Source organism: Podarcis cretensis, assembly GCF_951804945.1.
Source record: "Podarcis cretensis genome assembly, chromosome: 8".
NCBI classification, from domain to species: Eukaryota; Metazoa; Chordata; class Lepidosauria; order Squamata; family Lacertidae; genus Podarcis; species Podarcis cretensis.
Genome location: NC_137177.1, coordinates 18,303,511 through 18,317,863, shown reverse-complemented (window position 1 = coordinate 18,317,863; position 14,353 = coordinate 18,303,511). Strand labels below are relative to the sequence as shown.

Below are 14,353 nucleotides of genomic sequence, written 5' to 3'. Positions count from 1 at the left end.
CCAACTCCTTGCGATGCAGGAATCTTTCGCCCAACGTGGAGATCAAACCCACGGCTCTGGGATTAAGAGTCTCCTGCTCTGCCAACCGAGCTGTCCTAGTCTATCCATGAGGATACCTCTGGAATCAGAGGACGCTCTGTTAACTGCCTCCGTTGTTTGCCTCCAGCAATTCTGGCATCTGAAGAAGGAAGTTACAGCCTCTGCAAAGTTTTATGTTCTTCTAAAACGAGTCTCGAAGGTGCTACTCGACTCGGCTGTTAAATAATGATAACCTGAGACTGACATAGCTGTCCTAGTGCATTTGGTGTCTGGAAGCTGCTTCCACTTCTGCTGCTCTGACGAAGGCCTGGTTCACGCTACCAGCCAAAGGGGTGCAAAAACACTTCCGTGAGCCTACTTTTTCAGATTGGAGGGAGGGAAGCGCATGGTTTTCCCATGGGGCAGGGCATGAATTCCCTGCACAAATGAAACAAGCATGTTGGAAAAGTCTAGGCTAGAACTGTTCCCACTGATAGCCTTATCCTTCATGAATTTGTCTAATTATTTTGTTAAGCCATCTAAGTTGGTAGCCATTATTGCCTCCCGTGGGAGTGAGCGCCGTAGTTTAACTACATAATTATTTTATTTCATAAAATTGATATGCAGCTTGATTCTAGGAAAAACCTCAAAACTATGTTCTGCGTAGCTATGTGGGTTGGCTTCCTCTCGAGTGGTCTTTTTTTCCTTGTTCTGCAAGCACCGCCAGGTCCCAGAATCCTGCCAGTCATTCCCCTTCTCACAGAGGATTTTTGGCAAGTCTTAAGAGGTAGCAAAACTCCGTCTTTCATGCTTGTTAATCTGCCTTGCACTGGAAGGAACACACTAGGGTGTGTCTTAGGAGAATTGCTCCTTGATGGTGAATGACGGTCCTTTATTCTAATGAGCCAGTAGCCAGTCCTCCCTATACTTGCCTCCCTTTCCAGCGATGAGTAGCGGGTTGGGGACAGAGTCTAAAGTAGGCAACCAGGCAACTGCCAGTAGTTGCCAGGGGCTGAGACGGGTTGGGAGCAGCAGCGGCAGAGGCTGCACCAAGACCATTGCTACTAGTTGTAGGGGATCAAAGAGCCTCAATTTTTATAGTATTTAAGATAAGCTGCTGTGGGATTCGTCCTGGATCAAAAGAGGAGTTCAATTACAAAAAGAGATTTTGGTTCACCCGATAACCCCACGAAGCAGGTCACTGCCAGGACTACATAAACTCTTCTATTTATCATTATTATTTAATCCCATATAAATAATGCAAATTTGTAAGAGTTGATAATTTGGCATGCTTCCATTTTTTTCATAGTTTGAATTTGCTAGGCATGGGGTAGAGGGGGGGGGGGCAGGCAGGGAGGCCTGTGTCATACTCCTGGAAAGTTCACCCAGTTGCCCCTTCTATGGTTTCAGCAGGCATTGCCTATGGGTTTTCCGGGACATATTCACAGTCATATGGACTAGAAACTCTTCTTTCCCTAAAATGTTAGAGCAGATTCTATTGTTTGTTTTCATGTCGCCTTCTAAGCCACTGCCTCAAGGCGATTTACACATAAGAGGATCGAAAACAGTGAAAGACACAAAAAAAATAAATATATTTAAGATGAGACTAAAAATCTTAACAAGTAGACACTTGTTGTAAAGTTCCATTTATACAGCTGGCAAAGCCCGTCCAAACAAAAATATTTAACTTTTTCCGGCAAGTGCGGATAGGGAGTGCCTGTCATCAGCTGGAATGCTATTCCACAGAATGGGCAGCCGTCCAAAAGTCACTGCTCCAAGATTTTTGGGCCACAGTACCACATTTTCAATTTTTCTGTGCTCCCACAGAATCGTAGTATACTGTGTCTCCACTTTTTCTTTTCCATCAGCCATGCTCCTTTTCTTCTCCCTCTCCCTCTCTCCGCCCCCCACCCAACCCAGCACCGTTTTTCTCTTCCCAGCGCCTGATGAACAGTTATTTTAGGATGTCTATCTTGAAGAACCAGTTTCTGCTTTTTAGGAACGAGAGCACCAAACAGAAGAACAGCCGTGTGTGTGTTTGTGTGTGCGTTTGTGTGCTTTTGGGGGTAAGGTAAAAGGTAAAGGTACCCCTGCCCGTACGGGCCAGTCTTGACAGACTCTGGGGTTGTGCGCCCATCTCACTTAAGAGGCCAGGGGCCAGCGCTGTCCGGAGACACTTCCGGGTCACGTGGCCAGCGTGACATAGCTGCTCTGGCGAGCCAGAGCCGCACACGGAAACGCCGTTTACCTTCCCGCTGGTAAGCGGTCCCTATTTATCTACTTGCACCTGGAGGTGCTTTCGAACTGCTAGGTTGGCAGGCGCTGGGACCGAGCAGCGGGAGCGCACCCCGCCGCAGGGATTCGAACCGCCGACCTTTCGATCGGCAAGTCCTAGGCGCTGAGGCTTTAACCCACAGCGCCACCTGCGTCCCAGCCGCTTTTGGGGGTAGGAGCAGGTTATGTCCCTCCCTAATTTTAGTAACACTGTCTTAGCAGCTGCTCTGAGAAATTTTGCAAAAAAAAATTTGGGCATGGACAGTTTGATACAAGAACTTTTCCTTTCAGACTTGCCAGTGAACATCAATTCCTACATGAACTCCAGACCCAAACAGCTTCTCTGCTTTGGAAGATGACTTGACCCTGGTGCCTCCAAGAATCAAACAGCATCCCTGGCCTTCTGTGTTGGGTTCTGCCACAGTCAAAGCAGTTTTGTGTTGTTCCCTTCACTGCAGCCCAATCTCCAAACTCCTCCCACCCCATTCCTTGTCCGAAGAGAGAAAACTTGCCTCAGGCCTGTTTTGCAGAACTAGGCCACGGAGTTGTGTGTAACCTTGTTTAATATACATGCTGGTCGCTAATAGCTGGGTGGAGTCTGATGTGAATAACTGGTTCTGCAGGTGATGCATGGCGTCAGCGGTGGGGGTCCAAGCTTGTGTTTTGGAGGGAGGGCTCTTGGCTTGAAGCTACTACAGGTGTGCTTTAAAGCTGAAATCCTGGTCAAAGGAAAAGATCAAATGGCAAAGGGAAAACTCAGTGGAGACGTGATGGCCATCTTCAAATACCTGGAGGGCTTTTTGCACAGAAGATGAAGCAGGAATTTGAGGGATGTAGATTTTGGTTAACATTTTAACAGTAAGAGCTGTTTGACAGCAGAAGTGTCTGCCTTGCTCTTTCCTTTGCCGGAGGTCTTTAAGCAGACGCTGGAAGGTCACCTGCAAGAGCTGTTGTAGTTGCACCTTACATTTCAGGCCCTGCATTCAGCCTGGCTGCTGTGTCTCTGAACGAGTCCCTGCTCTGCCCAGTCTCTGTTTCCCTCAAGCTATTGCCCGGCACGGATAATTCTCTTGCACTCCTGGGTCGGATGTGATGAGAGATTGTTCTATCGCTGTGCCTACACATCCGAAAACAAGTGGTAACCTTTGCAGAAATGCTAAGAGCGGGCTCCTCTTGTATTCTTCTCCTGGGGTTCGGGGTTTTTTGCATTGTGCAATGTTCCTTCAATTTTAATTTGGCAAAGGTATCGCATGATTCGGAGAGCAAGGAGTTTGCTCCTTGGCAGAGACATTCCCCGCATAACTTCCCCCAGCCTGTGCCTGCTCCAAACCACTCCAAACCTCGGTTGCGAAACCCCTGGCAACTCGGCTGTGCGATTCTTTGGCACGCAGCGCTCCTCCCCACCTGCGACAGCTCAACAGGTTTCCCTGAATATCTGAGGTGCTTTTGTCATCCCTCCCCTGAGGCCAGGGGAGGATCAGGTCTCTTCCTGGGCCTTGCCGCCTCCTTCCGCTCTACCTGGTGACACCTGCCTTCCGGCCAATGCCATAAGGCCCTCCCCTCGCCTCTGCCTCTCGGGGGGGGGGGGAGAGAGAGAGAGTCTTTTGTAGGTCCGAGTGTCCCACCTTGCGCCTCCGCCTTGCTCTGGTGAGCCAGCCTGGCATGGCTCCCTGGCATGGCACCTGTCTCTCTCCTTCCTGGACCGGCTGGCTTCTCTTGCTGCTGGGTGAGTCAATTTGCTCCGGGGTTTATTTCCTCCTTCCAAGTTTGATCTTATCGATACCTGGGAGAATTTGAGCTGTATTAGGGAAGGGGTGGGGGAGCGTGTCTGTGTAGAGAAGCTGGCTGAATATCAAAAGGTGTAGTTCCTCCTTCTTCACAGTCCACATCATAAAAGAGAATGCTGACACGTTCTACTCACAGCGAGCCTCTGCCGTTGTTGTTTTTTTGAATGTTTGCAGGAAAAAGAAGAATTCTCCCAAGCCCGACTCCTGCTCTCTTGTGGCAGCACTGCAGGAGGAGAATTGGCTTGAAAGGCATCTGTGCTGTGTGTCCATTAAACTTGCCCTGTGCACCTTTTGCTGGGTCCGCTAAGCCACATGTGGCCTTTCAGATTGTAGCCGAGGGCAAGCAGGGGCACACAGTTTCTCCCTTCAGCAAGCCACCCCACCGTGCCGCCTGCAGGCTGTGGTATCTTTCCTGCCCCCCAAGGCCACATTTGCACCATACAGTGGTACCTCAGGTTAAGAACTTAATTCGTTCTGGAGGTCCGTTCTTAACCTGACACTGTTCTTAACTTGAGGTACCACTTTAGCTAATGGGGCCTCCTGCTGCCGCCCAGCGATTTCTGTTCTCTTCCTGAAGCAAAGTTCTTAACCCGAGGTACTATTTCTGGGTTAGCAGAGTCTGTAACCTGAAGCGCCTGTAACCTGAGGTACCACTGTACATTTTAAACATCATAATACCACTTTAAACATTAGTGGATTCCCCCCCCCCCCAAAGAAACATGGGACCTGCAGTTTGATTAGGGTGCTGGGAGTTGTCAAGAAACCCTCTGTCCCCCTCCTGGAGCTACAATTCCCAGAGTTGCCTCCGAAAAACGGAATTAATTGTTAAACCATTCTGGGAACTGTAGCTCTGGGAAGGGAATAGGCATCTCTCAGCACCCTGAACAAAACTACAACTCCCTGATTGTTTTCAAAGTGTTCAAAGTGGCATTACAGTGCTTTAAATGTGTGCTGTGAATGCAGCCTTAGTCTCTGTGTTGCCTTTGTGGTATTAGTCAGGGAAGGAGTTTGGGGCAATGCTAGAATTAACTGACTCTCCCTGTCCTTGGCTTTGACTCTGCCTAGCCCCCACCCCCACCCCCACCCCCACCCTGCTTTCTGCCCTACCAGCTGCAATGGACATCAGCCCAAACTTGGACCTGATATTAGCATCTCATCCCAATCTTCTTTTGCAGTCTCTGTTAAACAGCGAAAACCAGAGCCTTAGCATGTCCTGGTGGGCTGCATTGAACTTGATGGGTCATGCAGGCCTGCGGTAATGAAAAAAAAGACCTTGTCTGCCCCCTCCCTCCCCCCCCCTCCGTTGTAGTCCCTCCTATTACAGGCTATGCTTCTAGGCCTGTATTAACAGTTGCAATCAGAAAGGGAGATGGCTGCCCCGAAGCTCTCTTGCCAGCAGCCTTGAACACGCAGCCTAATAATAACCTGCCTTGAGGAAGAAACCGAGTTTAGGGAAAATGAAAAACCTTGCTGACTTTTCAGGATTCATAATTGTATCTCTAATGTTTTCCCCTAATTAAGAAATGCCGGAGTTTAAAAGATTTCTGCTTGCAACTGTTTGTGCGACGGCCATCCGAACCCTTTAGCTGCCGTCTCAAATGGGGAGGCCCGCTTCGTACATTGCCAGGAAAGAGGAAACGTGTTGCCAAAAGATAGAGAGAGAGAACGAGGACTAAATAGGACACCGATTTGCATATGTGAATATATTTGGAGATATGCCAATCAGCGAATAATTACTAGGATTTGAATAGAAATAGATCTCGCCATGGTGGGGGAGATTCTGTGATCAGATGACCTGTGCACTTGCTGGGTCCAGGTGCTCAGTATTATTATTATTATTATTATTATTATTATTATTATTATTATTATTATCATTATTATTATTACCCCAGCCATTCTGGGTGGCTTCCCATAAAAAAAACAACACCATAATAAAAGGTCAAACATTAACACGTAGGTGGGCAACTTGTTTCTTCGGGTTCTTTTGCTTTTATAAACTGTTCTTGTAATGGGCGCTCCCTCAAAAAACAGGACTGTCCTTCAAATAGCGGGCTGCCCCCTGCGGTCACTGGTTTCAAATGCTATGCGAAACTGGGCGGACAAATAATTGTGCATATCACGTTTGCCTCCCATTCTTCCTCTTTGAGGGTTGCGCCAATTTTATCCTGCCAGCAACCAACTGATGGAGTTGGTGGCAGAGAGCAGGAGCGAATTGCCTCATGCCCCAGCCGGTGACCTCAGAACCCAGGTCTCCCTCATCCACCTCCAAGCTATTGCATCACACTAGGCCCTGGCTAAGACCCTGTTTGCACCAAAAAAATCTTGGGAACTGCAGTCTGGGAAGGTTGCTGAGGGCTGTTAGAAGAGCCCTATTCTAAGAGTGGTGTAGCAATCCCTCTTCCCAGGGAATTCTGGGAGTTTCAGCTCAGTGAGGTCTCATAACAAGTCTTAGCATCCTTAACGAACTACAGTTCCCAAGATGCTTTTCGGTGGTATAATATGAGCTTTTTTTTTTGCAAGGCTGCTCATTGGAGTTACAGCACCTCTTCTTTCTTTCTTTCTTTCTTTCTTTCTTTCTTTCTTTCTTTCTTTCTTTCTTTCTTTCTTTCTTTCTGCTGGCACTCACAACACTCATCAATATATGAGTATCGGCACCTCAGGGTTTGGTTTTGTTTAACCCAAAAAAACCCAACTAGTTATATTACTGCTTCACATGTAAGCTGCAGATGTGACCAACAAATGCCATGGGGAGTGTTTATCCATGTTTTTCCATTGGGCTCCAAACAATGCCAACACACACCCTTATCTTTTTTTCTTCCTACCCTCTCACATCTCTACAGTTATAGTGTACTTTTTGTGGGGGGTGGGGGGTGGAGAGAAGCTTTAGACTTGTTGGCAGAACTCAGATCTTGTAGACCAGGTTTGGGGTGTCTGCTCTTGTTGAGAAAAGGTCACTGTGTTGGAAATTGGGCTGAAAAGGTCTCAGGCCTCTCCAGAAACCGCTTTGCGCTGCTTATGACTCCCTTGCTGAGAAAGACACACACCCGATCTTGGAAAGGAAAAACAAAGTTAACCTCTTTCGTCTCCGTTTAGTGGGATTTTATAGAATGCATTAAAAGAAAAGAAAAGTTACATTTGTCCCTTCCACAAGTCTCTCAATAAATTTGGGATAAGTTAACCTCTAATCATTTTTTTAAAAAAACAACAACCCAAAACAAACAAAATTCTTGATGTAATGTAGAACCTCTATATTTTTGGCACTCCTTGTGTCTCTGATGGTTTCAGTTATATTTCTGTGTATCTTTTGAGTCATGTGTGAAACACCTCTTCTATCTTACTGCAAATATCTGGATAACCAGCCTTCTCGTTTTTTCTTTGTGACTGTAACATCCAGTGCTTTTTCCTGGGGGGGGGGGGGACGACGACGATGCATACCCCTAAACATTTTGTGAATCTAAATTTGGCCTCATTGAGCGGCAGTATTTCAATATGAGTAGGAAAATGAGAGTAACCCTAAACATTTTTTTTTTTTAGAAAAAAAGCACTGGTAACATCCTATGCTAACCTTGGTTCAGTTCAGTTCCATTTCTTTGCATTTGCCTCATGAAGTTCTGTTTGGTAATTTGGGCCATATGGATAACATTCAGTGGAAATACAGTCATACTCGGGTTATAGGTTGCGTTTTTTTGGGTTGCGGACTTCCGAAACCTGGAAGTACCGGAACGGGTTACTTCCGGGTTTCAGCCATCACTCATGCGCAGAAGCGCTAAATCATGCTTTGCGCATGCACAAAGCACCCAATCGCAACCCGCGCATGTGCAGACCCAGGTTGCAAATGCTGCGGGTTGCTAATGTGCATCCTGCACAGATCACATTTGCAACCCAAGTGTCCACTGTACTTTCAAAACGACAACAGCATACCTCCCTTGATGTTTCTGCAGAGTGATCTGAGGGAATGCTAGGGCAGAAGGCCTCTCAGAGTAGATAACCTCCCTCCCTTGAGATGCTGCTGGAACACAACTCTTCTCATTCCCTCAGGATTGGCCATACAGTGGTACCTCGGGTTACATGCGCTTCAGGTTACAGACTCTGCTAACCCAGAAATAGTACCTCGGGTTAAGAACTTTGCTTCAGGATGAGAATAGAAATAGTGCTCCGGCAGCGCGGCAGCAGCAGGAGGCCCCCATTAGCTAAAGTGGTGCTTCAGGTTAAGAACAGTTTCAGGTTAAGAACAGACCTCCGGAATGAATTAAGTATTTAACCCGAGGTACCACTGTACTCCGTGGGGCTGTTAGGGGTCCGAAAGCATTAGAGGACCACAGAGTGTTGCAGAATGCAGGTTCCTTAGCCCTGCGGTAGGCCATGACTCATACTTTCCTGGGCAACATTTGCAGGAGCATGTCAAGGTTGCTTCCATTCCCCCCCCCCCATGTGAGCGTTATTAATCTGTAATCATGCTGAAAGTGCGATGCTGGGTGTGCTGAGCCTGCCCTGTCCCCACTTAACCTTGCTGCTTTCGGTGGCGAGGTTGGAGAGGGCTTGTAAGCACGCTCACTAGATCACAGTTACGAGCCCCCTTCAGACCTTCCCGTTCTGTGCTGTGAAGCCGGGTTCGCGGCCCTGAGCCTCCGGCACAATTGCCGATGAATAATGCCCCATTGCAACCCAAAGAACGTCTTTGTGATCCACCTTTTGTTGTCCTTGGGGATAAGACAGCAAAGCTGTCTTTTGAGAAAAGCGGCAAACGATGCAATCCCCCTTCTTTGGGAGTAAGTCGCATTGTGGACCCATCGATATATTACATCCGAATAATGTGGAGGATCAAGCTGCAAGAGGGGTGAGCTTGGGAATGTGTCTTGCTCACTCAGGATCTACCTCAGCCGTGAAGTGACCTCGAACCAGCAGCTGGTTTCAGTCTTTGCCTCTCAGTGACCTTGTCTGTTGTGTGGGGCATAATTGTACTGACCAGCCCTACGGGAGCCAAGATTACTGAGCTAATGCAAGCGAAGGGCCTTGAAAAGTCTATTCCTGTTCAGTGTTCCGGATAGCCTGCCATGCCTTTTTAATAATACAGTGGTACCTCAGGTTAAGTACTTAATTCGTTCCGGACGTCTGTTCTTAACCTGAAACTGTTCTTAACCTGAGGTACCACTTTAACTAATGGGGCATCCCACTGCCACCGTGCCACCGGAGCATGATTTCTGTTCTCATCCTGAAGCAAAGTTCTTAACCCGAGGTACTATTTCTGGGTTAGTGGAGTCTGTAACCTGAAGCGTATGTAACCCGAGGTACCACTGTACTCCATGTCTCCCCTACCCAGCAAAGAACACCGCCCCCCCCCACCCAAAACCTTGGATACTCAGCATTCCATGGCTACTGACTCATACCCACCAACATTTCTCTGATGAAAATAGGCACGTCCTAAGGAAAACCAGGACATTCTGGGATCAATTCAGAAATCAGGACGGCTTCTGTGAATCCGGGACTGTCCCTGGAAAATAGGGACACTTGGAGGAGCTGCTCCGTTCTCACTGGACTGCTTTGTGGCTTTCGTGGCACTGTTAATTTGAACCTCCTTAGGTGCCCTGCCCCATAGATTCCCCTCCCAGACGTTTGCAAACCTTGGGCTTCCCCCAAGCATACTCATGCCTCCCTCTCATTTGGTGCCAGTCCTGTTTTGGCAACATGGCTGTCACAATGACTACAACGGTTAAACAAACTTGCTTCTGGGCTCAATTCAGAGTGATTGTTTTGACCTATAAAGCCTTGTGTGGTTCAGGACCGCAAGACCTCAAAGACTGTCTTTCCTCATATGAACCAACCCGGACCCTGCAATCATCATCTTAAGTCCCTTCTTTGTGTACCCCCTCCATGGGAGCTTTGGAGGGCGGCAACATAAGGAAGGCCTTTTCAGTGGTAGCCCCACACTTGCTGAATACTCTCCCCAGGAGGCATACTTGGTACCAACTTTCTTTTCCTCTGCCTAGGCTCTGGCCCTATTATCTTTATATTTGTGTTTTTCAGTTTTTGTTGTCAGTTGGCTTTAATGTAAGTTGCTTTGTAAGTCACTGAGAAAAGCAACTAAGAAATATAATCTTTGTCACACGGACCCTTTTTTGTGATGGCACCATAGCCTCTTTTTGCTGTCCATGGAAGCCATTTTGTGCTGGCAGTCACATCCCTTTTTATCAAAGCACACACACACACCATAGCTTTCAATGTTTTCCTTTTTTAAAGGGAAATTCCCTTATTCCGAATAGGATTCCTCGCAAGAAAAGGGAAAAGTTGACAGCTATCACACACACACACACACACACACACACACACACAAACACACAGTAATACACACTCAGCACTGGTATTAATAAGTTTGCATTGGACTTCTCTATTCATACGTACACCAGCCTTCTCTGATTCAGTGCCCTCCAGATGTTTCTGACAGCTGTGCTTTCTGGGCTGATAGGAATCCTAGAATCCTAGAGTTTGGAGGGGAACCTAAGGGTCATCTAGTCCAACTCCCTGCTATGCAGGAATCTCAGCTAGAGCATCCATGACAGATGACCATCCAACCTCTGCTTAAAAACCTTCTGAGTCTGCCACCTTCCGAGGGACACCTTCCCTCTGTCAACTTACTGCCAGAAAGTTCTTCCTGATGTTTAGCCAGAATCTCCTTTCTTGTAAACTGGAGCTGGAGAAAACAAGCTTGCTCCGTCCTCCTTGTGACAGCCCTTTAGATATTTGAAGACTGTTATATCTCCCCTGCCAAAGCCTAGCCTTTAAAAACAGCGGTAACAGAGGTCGCCAGTGTGGCGTTCTCTAGATATTATGGCCTGCGACTCCCATCCTCTGTGACTCTTGGCCATGTTGGCTGGGAATGATGAGAACTGTCATTCAAAACCCCTGGAGGGCTACCCTTGGGTTATGGAATACAAGCACAGGGTCAAATACCCATTAAGTGGTAGCGGTGGAGCTGCCAGTCCTTTCCACCTCGAGGAACCAGCCCTCAGTGTTGGAAATGAGACAGCCGGGGGCCTTCAGGGACTGCCTGACAGGCAGAAATCTCATCGGTGCATCTTCATCCCAGGCCAAGCTTCCCCTATTGGTTTCTGCCTGGCATGCCGCTGTGAAAAGGCCCGGGGTCCTTCTGTGTTGTTAAGCGGAAAAGAAAGGGGGGAAAGATGGCTACCTTCACATCAGCCCCCCGCTGCCTCCTTAGAGGACGGCCCAGCACATAGGAACCTCGATGCCCACCCTACCCACCCCCTCCTGTTAGATTTATGGCCTTCTCCCATCCATGCCCCGCTCTCTTTCCCCACAGGGAGCCGGCCCATCCATTACAGCTTGTGGTGGCTGCTGGGCTCCCACTGAGCCAATTTTCATCCATCTTCCCCTGTCGTCGTCCCCCGCTGCCTCCCGGCTCTCCTCACTCAGCTCCCGCTAATGCAGCCCCTGGCATGTGGCCGATGCTGTTGTTCGGCTTTTAATTTACAAGGGCTCAGACCTGCAGGCCCCGCCGGCTTGGGGTTTGTTATATGGATGGTTTCAAAGAGCCGGAGATGGAGGGGAAGGGGCCGGATTAGACTGGGCAAATAAATCCAAGCGCGTTGCCTCTCTCTCTCTCATCTCGGTAGTGTTGACAGACAATAAAAGGGCTTGTGGAAGGAAATGAAAAGAGGAAGGGCTTGAATATCGAGAGGCGGCCTTGTTTGCTGCCTCATATCCCACATTATCAGCCTAAGGTGGGGAGGGCAGGGAAAGTCAAGATGCCAACATCATCCCAGCTTCAACCGAATTAACCTGTAAGTTACCAATGGGATGATCCCTGCTGTTGTACTTCCAACACAAACACACATACACCAGATGTTTTGGACTACAACTCCCACCGTTCTCAGCCAGTGCAGCCAGCGGTCGAGGATGATGGGAGTTGTAGTCCAAAACCGGATGATGACAACATGCGCGCTGTGCCTCTGTGGCTCTTGTAAAGGTAAAGGTAAAGGGACCCCTGACCGTTAGGTCCAGTCGCGGATGACTCTGGGGTTGCGGTGTTCATCTCGCTTTACAGGCCGAGGGAGCCGGCGTACAGCTTCTGGGTTATGTGGCCAGCATGACTAAGCGGCTTCTGGCGAACCAGAGCAGCGCACGGAAACGCCGTTTACCTTCCCACCGGAGTGGTACCTATTTATCTACTTGCACTTTGATGTGCTTTCGAACTGCTAGGTTGGCAGGAGCAGGGACCGAGCAACAGGAGCTCATCCCATTGCGGGGATTCAAACTGCCAATCTTCTGATCGGCAAGTCTTAGGCTCTGTGGTTTAAACCACAGTGCCACCCTTGTCCCGTGGCTCTTGTAGTGCTTCTCTAAGTATCATCCAAGAAACGCTCCCTCTGGTTGTTTCTTGAATGCAAAAAGGGCCAAGCTAGTATTTGTGAGCTGACGCTGGGGATCAGAACTGTGAAATGTCCTCCAATTTTAGCTCCTGCTCTGGATCCGACCCCCTGTGCTTCCCTCGGCGTGGCCTCCGGAGCAGATTGGGGGAAATGACAGGATTGGCGCAGGTTTCATGGCATGCAGGTCACCGATTATAAGCTAAATGCATCAGGCAGGGCTCTTTGTCTGGATGCAGATAAATGCCTGTCAGGGCAGCTGTGCAGAAAGATGGAGGCCGAGGCCAATGCTTGTGAGCTGCTGGCAAATTCACTGGCCTCCCATTCTGCTGTCCGGCGGGGAGAAGCTGTGTGGCAGGAGTAGTCGTGCCTGCCTGGTTCAGATTGTGTCAACAGCTCTGCTCCCAGATCTATTCAGGGTCAGTGGTGAGAAGGGCTCCCAGGAAATTGCTGCTATCCAGCCAGAATCTGCACACAGGAGGAATTATATGTTCTAAAAGATTTCCCTTTAAGTCTTGATCTTGCTTTTTTCCCTTCTCCCTCCTGTTCCCTTTTCCTCATGTGCTGTGTCACCTTTTTTTTTTTTTTTTTAGTTGTAAGCCTGAGGGCAAGGTCTTTCTTACTACTATTATTTTTTATATTTGTAAGCTGCTCTGGAGCCTTTTTGGCTAAAGGGTGTGGTATCAATGCCTTTAACAAATGAATAAATGTGTCCCTATTACAGTCTGAGTGAATGACATGCAGGATATCTCACAGTCTCCACCCGTTCCAGGAAGGGGCCCATTACAACAGGCCTTCCCTATAAAGTTACATTATTTAACCACATTTTGAATTTATTTAAATGTATACAAATTTAAAGTAGCTGCCGGCAAGCTTTGGGACTGAGCTTTAGTATTGTTGTTCATGGCTATGTAGCATTAATTAGTGCTAATTAGAAACAGAGTCTTAATGTAGGCAATAGTTTTTACGGAGAAAGTGAGTTGAAGGTTCTGTGAGAGAAGCATAATTTTCTATACAGTGCACATGTCAGTTCCTTTCAACCTGTTGTTGTCTCCATGCAAACAGGTTTGGCAGGTTTTTGAAATGCAAATCCTACAGAACCTGTGAAAAATAAAGGCTGACACCGGGGTAAAAAGGTAAAGGTACCCCTGCCCGTACGGGCCAGTCTTGACAGACTCTGGGGTTGTGCGCCCATCTCACTTAAGAGGCCAGGGGCCAGCGCTGTCCGGAGACACTTCCGGGTCACGTGGCCAGCGTGACATCGCTGCTCTGGCGAGCCAGAGCCGCACACGGAAACGCCGTTTACCTTCCCGCTGGTAAGCGGTCCCTATTTATCTACTTGCACCCGGAGGTGCTTTTGAACTGCTAGGAATGGACAAATTCAGTGCTATTTTTCTAGAAAAAGAGGTGCTGGAACTCACCATGGATGCCTCCCTTTTTCTCTTATACAGTCATACCTCAGGTTACAGACACTTCAGTTTGTGTTTTTATGGGTTACGGACCGCCGAAACCTGGAAGTACTGGAACGGGCTACTTCTGGGTTTCAGCAGTTGCGCATGCGCAGAAGCGTCAAATTGCAGCCCGCATGTGCGCAGACACACCGCCGTGGGTTGTGAACGCTGTGGGTTGTGAACGTGCATCCCGGACAGATCACGTTCACAACCCGAGCGTCCACTGTAATGGCAATGGCATCCACTTGAGAGGTGCTGGAATTCATTTCCAGTGAGTTCCTGCTGATAAATTCCTGCCCTGGACAAAATCCATCAGTTTCAGTTTCTCTCCGTTTCTCATTTTTGCAAACTTATCCACACTTACCGCTTGAACTCTTCTTTCCAGGCACAGGTCTGCAATTTAAACCTCTGTGTTTTGGGTTCGCCTTTTTTTTTTTTT

At 48.2% G+C, this 14,353-nt stretch overlaps 1 protein-coding gene across 1 annotated transcript in view; it reads left to right on the top strand.

Moving 5' to 3' along the window:
- Positions 1–3,525: 3,525 nt before the first annotated feature.
- The window catches only part of VSIG10L (V-set and immunoglobulin domain containing 10 like), a 37,580-nt gene continuing 26,752 nt past the window's right edge, over positions 3,526–14,353 (top strand). The window contains exon 1 of the mRNA XM_079986013.1: positions 3,526–4,018. Within this exon, the coding sequence (XP_079842139.1) occupies positions 3,955–4,018 (64 nt within the window). The 5' untranslated portion in view covers positions 3,526–3,954. The remainder of the gene's footprint in view (positions 4,019–14,353) is intronic.